The sequence below is a fragment of the Arachis duranensis genome, chromosome 1 (genome assembly GCF_000817695.3).
Source record: "Arachis duranensis cultivar V14167 chromosome 1, aradu.V14167.gnm2.J7QH, whole genome shotgun sequence".
In the NCBI taxonomy this organism is placed as follows: Eukaryota; Viridiplantae; Streptophyta; class Magnoliopsida; order Fabales; family Fabaceae; genus Arachis; species Arachis duranensis.
In genome coordinates, this window is record NC_029772.3 from 51,423,449 (window position 1) to 51,435,234 (window position 11,786).

The 11,786-nt window shown below is 34.7% G+C and overlaps 1 protein-coding gene and 1 long non-coding RNA gene across 2 annotated transcripts; one reads left to right on the forward strand and one right to left on the reverse strand.

Annotated features, from left to right (window-relative positions):
* Nucleotides 1–6: 6 nt before the first annotated feature.
* LOC107488291 (BTB/POZ and TAZ domain-containing protein 1) lies at nucleotides 7–4,040 on the reverse strand. Its single transcript, XM_016109021.3, has 5 exons — nucleotides 3,771–4,040; nucleotides 3,531–3,664; nucleotides 3,132–3,435; nucleotides 1,978–2,297; nucleotides 7–251 (listed from the first exon to the last, which is right to left on the reverse strand). Exons 1-5 carry the CDS (start codon nucleotides 3,882–3,884, stop codon nucleotides 71–73), a joined length of 1,053 nt encoding a protein of 350 aa, XP_015964507.1. The 5' UTR covers nucleotides 3,885–4,040; the 3' UTR covers nucleotides 7–70.
* A 4,034-nt stretch (nucleotides 4,041–8,074) lies between these two features.
* On the forward strand, nucleotides 8,075–10,663 carry LOC107488280 (uncharacterized). Its single transcript, XR_008001933.1, has 2 exons — nucleotides 8,075–8,357; nucleotides 9,460–10,663. It is a non-coding gene; the product is annotated as an uncharacterized LOC107488280 (long non-coding RNA).
* Nucleotides 10,664–11,786: the final 1,123 nt, after the last annotated feature.

Genomic DNA, 11,786 nt, shown 5'->3' on the forward strand with positions numbered 1-11,786 from the left:
AAAAAAAAAACCAAAATTTCAACACGAAATTGATTATCACATATACGATAATATCATATTGCAATAAAACTCAATGTAACTCAAAACTTGTGAAGCCATTATTGTCCATGGTGACTTTAGTTTCCTCATCACGCTTTCTCTTTGGAAGAGACAAAGATGATATGACTCTGGCTGAGGCTACCTTCTTTGCTAGTAATTTCCACTTTGAATCGTCTTTTCTCTTCTCTTGTTTCATCTTCAATTGAATTTGCCTGTGATAAAGGAGAGTGAGACACATGAATAAGGAAAAAAAAATATCAGAGGCATTGAAAGTATGGTCTGATAAGACATGCAGCACCATTATCATAAGAAAACTATAGAATAAGATAAGGACCATCATCATAAAGATTAGAACTTAGAGAACCAAGATAATGACAATATGATGACATGAACTAAATAAAGGTGTACCACCGGCCCAAATTGACGCTATTAAACCACTTGGAGCTTAAAGTTAAGAAATAAATAAAAATATTCAAATAAAAACCATGATATTAAGATGAGCGCCTGAAGATAGATGTCAACATTTGTGTATTGATTTCCTGAGTAAATAATAATTTCAATGATTGACATAATAACATCATTTGTTACTTCAATTATTTGTAAATGAATTAAATAACTTAAAATAGAAGTTTCGAATTTCACTTATAATTTAAAAAAAAACTAATTCTCTTTACATTTTATATTTTATATTTTAAGTTTTTGTAGTAAATTTATAAATTATTTCATCTGAATAAAAAATCTTAATATCTTTTTTAATTTTTAACAATATTTTTTAATCTAATAAATTTACTGTGATTTAAAATTTTATTTAAAAATTTATCGTTAGCTAATGAATTATTAGCTAATGAATTATTATATATATAAAATGGGATTAAATTTTTAATACTTGCTTAAATGTACTAGACTAGTAATCAACTGACCACTAGACAATTCAAGTTACATATAAAAAAATCTTAAATCTATATCTAAAGAATCCAGACAACTATAAATAAAAAAATAGAGAGAATTCAGTATAAAATTGTTGGGTCATCAGTTCCATAGAAATTTACCATTAGTGAGAGACTTCGCCGCCCTCCGAAAAGTATTTTATTGTTTTTAACCCCTAAAATCCTAAATAATATGATCCCTTTGGTGGAGCCATTAGGAAAATACTGATGGGCACATGCGTTTGGCATGGTTATTTAACCAATACTCCCCAAAATGAAAGTAGGTCTAATAATATTGCTTAATTGCATGGACCAATGTTTCTTCCTTGTGTATGGACTTTATGAATTGCGTCAGTATACTGGTTTCTCCAATTGAGAAGTGGGAAACAGCAGTGACTATTGACTGGCGTAATTTCTCCATATGAAAGATGATACTAAGTACAAAAACTAAGATGGTTCAATTGCTACTCATAAACGTGCAAACTAGTCAGCTAGCTAGTCTATTCCTCAATAAACACCACCTTGGCCTGGGACCAAAAAGTAATTGTACATTATACAAATCACAATCACTACTTTCTCTTATATTATCAAATTATTTAGTTGAATTCCTAATTAACAAGGACCAAAGGTGTGACTCTTCAGATGATGGGAATCGGGAACGGAGCAGAATATTAATTATTAATTCATCACGTGGTGAACTAAAATAAAAAATAAAAAAAAAGCACTGAACATCGATCTCTTGTTGATATATATCACGTTTGACGGAATCATTTGAACTACAATTCAAACCCCGTTTGGCTTTTTATTTATGATTATAATTTTATTAAAAATAATACCTCCTAAGTCTTAGAACTACTTGATTTGCAAGAAACTACTTTTCTCCCTTCAAAAATTGGTAAATGGGTAGAAAGTCAAAATTAGAAATAAGAATAAAGAACATGTTAAAGTCCATCATGTGTTAATATGTTATGTTTCATTGACCATGGAAAATAAAGAATAAAAGAAAATTTACCTGCAAAGAGGAACCTTGCAAGAATCAGTTTGCTGGCAAACGTAGGCATGTAACCTGAAGAGCTGCCACATTCGCTTGCACCGAAGGCACCCCAGCTTCATCCTCTTCTGACACGTGGCAAAATGGCGAATCAATTGCTGGAGGCCGTGACACGTGTCGAATCTGCTGCAGGGGTTCCTCCTCTCCTTTCTGGTGTCCACGTGGCATGGCCCAACGTCGGTGCAGCCTTCGGTGCATATGTGTTCCAAGCAGTCCATGGCTTCGCTTAGCTCAAAGTACACTCTCTGTTCCTCCCTGTGCCTCCGGCATTTCTCTTTCCTCTGTAAAATCATTCATTTATATCCACTCATCATTTTTTAACAATAGTGAACCTTTATATTTCTTCATTACTTTTTTATTTGATTCTAAATACTAACAATAAATAAATAATATATTTAAGCTGCACGTTTTTAGTGATATTACTTACGTATGTTTTGCTTTCCAACAAGTATTTCTTACATTTGATTTATATTTTACTTTGTTTTATAAAATAAAAATATCGCATATCAAACACGTAAATTTCACAAGGCTAGTAAGTGGTAACGTAATGGGATGGTAATGCAATAATTTACCAGTACAAGAACTTTGAGACAACATAATAAAAAGTGAACGAAGATTTTGGAATTATTTTGGTATGAAAATATTTTTTTATTATTAAATGATGAATTGTAATATAAGGTTAGATTTTGATGTTATAAAAATATTGTCTTTTAAAGTGTGACTAAATAAATAAATTATACTTTGAACAAAATATCTTTATAAAAATATAATTTTAATATTTTCGTTCATGGATAATGTTAGGTAAACAAGAAAATAGCCATAATTTATTTTATTTAATATTTATTAATTGACTGATTTTCTTTAGTTATCAAAAATTTCTGTTCATTTAAATAGGTGCCTAATAAAAATATGTAACATCGAATTTATGGCGTGCATTTGTAGCAAAAAGCAGAGAATTATTAAAAAATAAAAAATATGGCATGTTTAGTTCTGTTCAACAGCTGGTAATGAATTGATACATTATTCTGATTCATCTGAGGAAGCTTTAATTTATAGTCAATTATTAATGAATTAGATCAATAATGTGATATAATAATTGGTTGAATTATTAGTACCGTTTCGTGTTCGTCGATGAAGCGAAGGATATCGAGTTCAAGCAAGGGATCGTTGTTGTTAACGAACTTCCACCCTTCGGTGTTCTCCACCGCCTTGAAGTGCCGCATGAGCAGCCTCATGCACCTCACTTCTAGATCCGGCGCGTCGCACAGACGCGCCAGCTGAAGCAGGTCCACCACGTTCTCCACCGTCACGCGCTGTGCCAGCCCCTTCGTGCACCTCTGCTTCAGCTGCGGCACGTTGTACACGTGCGACAATGCCAACAGGTGAACCCCGTACTTGTCCATCTGCTCCTCCGTGCACCTGCACCACCACCCCCACAGGGGCGTCCCCATCATTTCACGGCCAAAAAAAAACAGAATGCTGTTTCTTGTTTGAGCTGTAACTTACTAACTAACCTGGAGGTGTAGATGAAGGTGACGAAGACGGCTACGGCTTCGCAGGGAACGCCGTGAATCTGGATGATTCTTTCGGAGCTCCGATGTTTTCGCGGGCGGTCTATGACGTTCTCCAAAACCGGCGACACAGAAGCCTGAGATTTAGGAATAAATAAAAGAAAGAAAACAAAAAACGTGAGCAATAGAAAAAAAAATGAAAATTGAAGACGAAAAAAGATAAATGGAAAGTGGAAGGCGGACCAGAATACTGGAGTGGGCAGGAATACGTGTTCCGGCGGAGGTGCGAATGAAGACATCCGGTTCGGGTAAGATCCGGTCGTTGTGGTAGTTGATGGCTATGGTGTCGGCAACCATATAGAACTTTTCTCTTTTTCCCTTTATTGGTAATGTTTCGAAGGAGGTTAATTGTGGTAGGTATTGTATTTCAAGAGCTGATTGATACAACACTGATACTCTGTTTTGGCCTAGAAAGGAAAGGGGAGATGAACATGATAATGGAGCGGCCTTATATATAGAAAAGATGGAGAAACCAAAAAATGACATACAAGTAAATTAAAAGGTGATTGCTATGGTACGAAGATAAATTCATACGTACCGATATATTTAAAATATGGATAAATAATAACAAGCTATGTGTCATTTATTTTTCACATTAGTATTTAATTTTTTCTTTTTTAAATATATATTAGATCACCACTTTTACTAATATACCCCTTTAATTAAATTAAAATAAAAATATATTTTTTATTTAATTTTATAAAAAATCTTAAATATCTTTACTTTATTTGATTAGACAAAAATATCCTTTTAAATTAATCAAATTTTAGATTTCAATTAATCTTAATTTTATAATTTCAAATAGTTGAAACAACAAAATAAAAACATATTAAAAGAACAAAAAATCAAAATTGTTCTTCATCTTAAGTAAACATATTAAAAAAATAAAAAACTAAAATTATTCTTTACCTGGGTTCAGAAACCCTCTCCTTCACACCTCTGAGTATTCTTCATCTTCTTCTCTCGTCTTCCTATCCTCTCTCTCTGTCTCTCTCTCTCTCTCTCATCCTCATCTGTCTCACTGTGCGTCGCACGCAAGATCTCTCCCTCTCTCCTCTCTTATCTCGCAATCGAGGTCATCGCCGGCGTTTCAACGTCTCGCGGCCTTCCCTGGGCTCCTCCTCACCGGCGACAGAAGCACTCGTCGGATCGTCGTCTTCTGGTTTCAAGTAATTGCCGTCGCGAGTCGCTGTGGATCGTGGACCGTTGTAGGGTCGTCACTTGCTTCGTCGCTCGTCCTCTTCTGGGGTTGGGTCCTCTTCGTCACTCAGTCGCCCTTGGTAAGTCCATGCATCATCACTTCCCCTGTTCTCCCTTTCCCAGATTCCCTTCTCCCTGTATTTTGAGATGATGTTGAATTGGTAATCAATTAATTTGTTAGTAATTGAATCTTGAATTTGTTACTGTGTTGCTGAATAATCACTGAGTTTAATTTTTTTTCTTTGCTAAAAATCATCAGAGTTGAATTTGTTACTAATTATCAGGATTTTTGACTGATTATTTGATCTTTGCCTAGCTTGTTGAATGATTATTTGATCTTTCTCAAGTTTCCGTATAAGTTTTGTTTTGCTCTCTCTGTTTATGTTTTGTTTCTCATGTCAATGAAACTTGAAGCTATTGTCATCTGATCTACTGATTAGGATTAGGGTTAATAGATAACAAACTTTACAATTTGTGTTCTATGTGAAATAGTTTGTATATGAAATACTTTATCCCACTGTTACCTTCAATGGAGCTGGTTCTGTTGTTTTTCTTTTGTTTCTGGACCTATGAGCCCTGTTATTGTTCCTTGTTCTTGCTTGCTATGCTCCCTTTGCTTTTGATCATAACCTTATATCTATAGGGAGAAACAATGCGGCTTTGTGATTTTTGTGCTAATTCATATGGTGTTCAGCTTGATTGGATTCCTAACATTGCTGAGAAATACAAAAGGAAGAAGTGTGAGATTTTGGAATCTGAAAATCATTTTGGAACTTCCTTAGATAATGAATTGTTAATTTTACTCAATATTATGATTGGGAGTCTGGTGTGATTTCATGGACTGGGGCTTCTAACTTCATTTAGATTCTTCTGTTGGCTTATTCCAATGTTCTAGTTATGAAAACAGAAGCAAAATCTGAGTAGAGTAATTCTGATGTATATATTTTATAATTGAAAGGGTTTATAACAATATGAAAAAACCGAACGGTTCTTGCGGTTCGCCAATTAACCGTTGGTTTGACCGATTTTTTGAAGGATGGTTTTTCACATCAACCGAACCGGATAGATGACCGATTCTTGGTTAACCCGTCGGACCGACTGGTCCGGTTCGATTTTCAGAACAATAGTAAATAACCATGATTTTTAGTCACATATAAGAAGACTTCTCTGATGCATGCTGGTTAACAGGGATTAGAATATTACTAGATAGCATTTATCTTTATGAACTGGTCTATACCTTTTATTCTTTTAAAAAAATTGTATCTAGTAATATTCTAATACGTAAAAGTTGGTACTATATTTTTTTACCTGTCAACGAGAACAACATGCATTGGTATCTAGTTGTTTTGTGCAATCATCAAACAATTCTGCTAGACTCCCTACTAATTGCTTCAAATAAAGAGCAAAAGAGATCGAGTATAGTAAAGCTGGTAAATTAACTTTCCCCATTTTCACTTTTATGACATTTTTTAATGTTTCAAATATCGTCCTTTATTTAATCTTTTTCCTATATGAATAGGCAAAATATCTGGAAGATATGCTCAAGTATGACTCGTTCTATAAATACAACACTCCGTTCAGGCCAAGGATACTTGATTTTGAATTTGTGGAAATGCTAGAAACAGGAGAACAAGCTCCTGGCTTGTAAAGAATATCTGTATTTGTGTTTTCCTCTTTCAAGTTTTTATCTGCATAAGCTAACCGCGTCTTATTTAACACAGTAATGATTGTGGGGTATGGGTAACAACCTGAATGACAAACTACATGAAGACGTATAGTTATACAGTAAATGTAATTTTTTTTGCTAAAAAACAATGGTACTTCATTTGCGAATGTGTATGGTTTTGTTGGTAACCTAAAATATTTATATTTTTCAGGTTAATGATGGTACAAGGATGCGACTTGCATTGGATTTGATTCTAAGACCCCACAACTTGATGCTGCATAATGTCATTGACTCTGCTACCAGGAATTACAATAAGTATAAACAAAAGGATTCGAACAAAAATAGAAAATTCGTAATTGTCATGTAGTCATGTTTAGTTTATATTAACTATTAAGAGTTGTTAGTTTCATCTCTTTTACTTAAAAAATTATTATGCACTATATTTTTTATGGACTCTTTTTGGAAATTAATGTTTCTGTCTTTCGTTCAATTATAGTTGAATTTAGGTGAAGTTTAATTTTCACTCTACCATTTCGATTCCTTGAACCACTTTTGTGTTGTAAGCTTAGTTGAAAATTTGATACTAAAATATATTAAGCATTTTAAAATAAAAACAACATGAGAGAATGGTTATAATCTATCTTCTGAAAATCGGTTCGGACCGGCCAGTTAAACCGATTGAACCATGAACCGCTACAAAAAATGACGGGCAAATGTTAAAATCGCCAATTTCAAAACCGCAATTGAACCATCAAACCGGCCAAGAATTGGTCGGTCGAACCGAACCGTGACCTGGCCGGTTTTTTGGAATAAGGAAAAAACGCAAAGTTCTGAAAACAGTTCGAACCGGTCAAATTGTGAACCAAGGGAAAAAGCGGTTCGGACAATGGACAAAACCGCAGATTTTGAAAATCGGTCAAACCAGTGAACCGGTCGATCGTACCGAACCGTGACCCGACCAGATTTTTAATTTTTGCCCAAAATGCTGCGTTTGACGCCAGAAGAACCCTACCCTTCAGAATTCACTCTTCAGTTCTTCACACAGGCAACACTCTCGAGCCTCCACCCTCCAGCCCTCCACTCTCACCTCTCGCTATCAGTTACCACGCCTGCAGTCTCCAACTCGAGCTTCCGGCGCACCCTTCGTCAAGCCACCGCTGCGGTTGCAAGTTCAGTGGAAGTCACTCACCGTCGCAAGTTCCTAGAGCCAGCTTGGAGATTTGCACAGTCCTGTCCGTCGCGAAGTGTCTTCCCGCCGGCGCCACCCCTGTTCGACCTTTCCACCCCAGCCACTGTCCCTATCGTCGCCAGCTCTACATTCTTCCCTGTCTTCCACTAACCCTAGGTATAAATCTACTTTGTTGTTATTATAATTGTTGAAGTAACTCCCCCTGTTAACCAGCATGCATCAAAGAAGTCTTCTTATATGTGACTAAAAATCATGCTTATTTACCATTGTTCTGAAAACCGAACCGGACTGGTCGATTCGACCAGGTTAACCGAGAACCGGTCATCTGTCCGGTTCGGTTGATGTGAAAAACTGTCCTACAAAAAACCAGTCAAACTAGCGGTTAACCGATGAACCGGAAGAACCGTCCAGTTTTTTCCGGTTCAGAGATTTGGGTGCCATCGTCGCTCGTGGAAGGTCTGCTCGCTTTTCGATCCTCTTCTCCTCGATGTCGAGTGCTTGCTCGGAACTGTTGGCAACGCCACTGCGAAGGGCTTCTCCGTCATCGTCTCTGCTCGAGTTTTTGGTGCCCGTCTCTCTCTTCGAGTCTTCTCTCTCTCTTCGAGTTCTCTCTATCCGAGGCTACGAGCTCTTTCTGTCTCTCTCTCACTGTGACGTTATTCTCTGATCGGCTGTGGAGTATTCGCCGCGCCGTCATCTTCCTCCCTTGCCGCCGGTAAGCACTACTGCCTCAATTTATTTTTGTGTTATTTTGTTAATTTTATTTATTCTGATTTTTTGAGTTGTTGGCTGTTGATTTTTCAGATTCTACGTTGTTGATAAACATTGTTAATGCTAGAATTTTTTTCGATTCTGAGTTGTTTATGTTGGTTTTTCTGATTGAGTTGTTAATTTTGGTTGCTGATTTTGTCTGATTCTGAATTGTTGATGGCGGTATAGTAAAATTGTTTTTCATCATTTCTCATCTTTCAGTAGCACAAATTATATTTCTTTCTTGTACATTTTTTGTTCAAATTTATACAGTTTTTTGATCTTTGAAGTATGCTGAAAAGAGTGTTTCAATTTTTTTTGGCATTGAAAATTCAAAGAAAGTCCCTTTGTACTGGGTTTGTCAAAGTTCTGGTTTCAATGTTACTGAAATTCTCAATGTAAGTGGATAATAATAATAATAACTCTTGGTTTATATCATTTATGATTATGAATATTTAGTTTATTTGTCATTTAAATGCATTTTTATTTTTATTAGTTATAAAGATTGATGGTTGAAGTTGTATGTGAACTTAATTATAAAGTATAGACAATTTATTATGTGAAATTATAAAATTTTAAATTTTATTAGTGTAAAAATAATTGAATTTAAATATTTAAAATAATATATTAAATTTTTAATAAATTTATTTTATATTTAATTATCCCGGTTGAACCTTTAAACCATTGAACCAGTCACTTCACCGGTTTAGTGACCGGTTCGGTTCTTGCAACCTTGTTATTTACATAATCTAATTTGTAAAACGAAGATGAATATGAACCATTCAAGAGGGAAAGGGAATATTTTACATCCAAATGGCTAACAAAGGAATAGCATAATAGTGTTGGTCTGTCATGATTTCTACATAAGGCTTGATTTGTTCAGATGCATTAGTTAGAGTTCTTCATTATCGTCTTTTGCACCTTTATTGTCAATTCATATGTAGATGTTAATAGTTTGACATTCAACTGGATTTAAGATAGCTTTTGTTATTATTTTTGTTTATTTTTTAATTTTTTTTATTGTGAATTGATATTAAATTGGCCCTTCTCTGTCTTTCACTTTATAGATGCTTACCTGGGTATCCCTTCAAGTGTCCCAAGCTGCAGATTACTCCTGAGAATGGATTATCAGAGAGTGACACTGATAAACTATTGTCACTCCTCCGGGATCAGATATGATCTATTTCTCTACTCGTATGCTTCAATGTTGTTGTTGAATTGCTGACCTTTGGTGCATTTATTGTGTTGTAGGTAGTGTTGTAGTAATATTTATGGCTAGGATGAAATATTGGTTAGCCATAGAATGCCTTGATATTTTGGGTCTTTGGTGTCAATGCTGAGAGTAATTAAGAGCAAGCATCTGTTATGATGCCCAAGTTGGTAGAAAGGGAGCCACAAGGTGGAAGAAGTATCAAGTATGTATTATTGAATTAAAAGATTTTTAAAAACGTAATTTGTACATTATCTAAAGAAAGTTGAGGTAGAATTCAATATTGAGGTAGTTGAGACCTGAATGGCAAGAACAAGTTACTAAACCAAGCATATTTCTATGTAATCTTATTTTGAATTCTTCATGTGTTCATCCTTCTTTTAATTCTTTGAATGTAACTACTGATCTTCCTTGGTACCCAGGAGTTTACTAGACATGTTTCAGTTCAATTACTTCCTCACTTCATTTCATTTAATCATATATTCATGTTCTTTTTCTTTTCCGAAATTAGTTGCTCTTTTTATTTGCATAGCTGTTATGACATGGTTTGTTTATTGAAGCTTCAGTTTTTACTAAAACTGAAGCCTTTCTCCTAATTCGTGTATTTTTATTTCTTGTTTATTCTGAATTTTGGTTACAATTTGATCTAGTTAGAGGCAGGGAAGCAGCTATTAACTCCTGCTAGCAATTTGCATAAATCCATTCTTCACCTTCCTTGAGTTGCCACTTGCCGGGATATTACAATTTTGTGATAAATAAATCTGTATTAACATAGCTATTAGTTAGCAAGCTACAGCCATTAAGTTGAGCACTGTGATGGATGCCTCGAGAAGAAAATATAAAAAAGACCCAACAGCTTCAGAGTGCATGGTGCAATCAATGGAAACTGTGTTTTGGAGCTGAAATCTCTAGTTCCCTATCCCTAGGATTTGAGATGGTGTTGTATTTAAGTATGTATTTTTGTAGAGAAAAGAAGGAAAAAAAAAAGAAAAAAGAATGCTTGTGTAATAACCTTATCTGTTTTGGAAAATTATATCAAAGTGTCCATCTATTTACATTTATATTTAATTAAATTAATAGTTGATTAATTGTGTACCATAGTCCATAGCTACCTCGTTCAAGTTTTGAACAATAACAATAACAATCATGCTATATTGCTATGCAATAATTAACACCAGACTTCAAATATGATAATATTTTGGTTATTATTATTTTGTTTGGAATTTGGACACTCTTGTCTTGTACGACATATAATACAACTCAACCTGTGTCAATCAAGGATAGAAAGGAGAAGAAGGAAAAATTTCTAATTTGGAATAACCAAACACAGCTTGAATTATAATTACAGTGTAGCAAAAAGTTTGGGATCCCATTCTTTGTGAAATTCATGTATCTATCTATATCATTACTTTAAAAGATGTTTACATTCTCTGCTCTTCTCTTCGGCATCCCTGTTATAATGATAGAACAATATTCATCATCATAGAACTAGGTAGCATCGTAAAAGAATTATCAGACAAACCAATTACCTGCAACGAAAAGAAGAATTTGCATTGTGGTCTCTTAGCTTGAAGTGAGTGAGAATATAAACATGATGTTTAGTGAGCAATATTATAGTTTTTAATTAAAAAAATTATCAGCTTGAAAATTTTTCCTTCCACCTTTCGTCAATAAATCCTCATACAAAAATTAAACAATGCTAAGGTATTTGGAAGCTCATAAAGTGAAGGAGGAATATGACTTTACCCTGAAAAGATGCTGCCAAAATTCAAATGTACAGAAGTTAGCCATGAATTCGATCTCCTTTCGACCGGCTAAGATTGTTCGGCCAGTAAAGTAGCTAGCAATATGCTTTGCAAACTGACGAAAACAAAAGGATTCAATTACAATAAAGATCATAGAAATTACAACATAGAATCAGTGCAATTGGAAATAGTAATATTGATCCACTCCGGCATTACCAATATATCCTCTCCAAATAGATGAAGAATGGGTAAAGGCTTTTTATCCATCATTATACCCAGCAATATGCCCTCACGTATCATACCAGCATTCCCAAATTTCAGAACTAGAACAGAAGCATCAAACGTATCATACCAGCATTCCCAAATTTCAGAACTAGAACAGAAGCATCAAACGACAAAGGACAACTAGCTATCAATTGTCCATAAAATGTAGGTTCAT

Excerpts from the sequence above, each read along its gene's own strand:
- LOC107488291 (XM_016109021.3), bottom strand. The coding sequence starts at position 3,884 with ATGGTTGCCGACACCATAGCCATCAACTACCACAACGACCGGATCTTA. Across the intron at positions 3,436-3,530 it reads ACCTTCATCTACACCTCCAG|GTGCACGGAGGAGCAGATGG; the intron begins GTTAGTTAGTAA and ends GTGGTGGTGCAG. Across the intron at positions 252-1,977 it reads TGCAAGGTTCCTCTTTGCAG|GCAAATTCAATTGAAGATGA; the intron begins GTAAATTTTCTT and ends CCTTTATCACAG.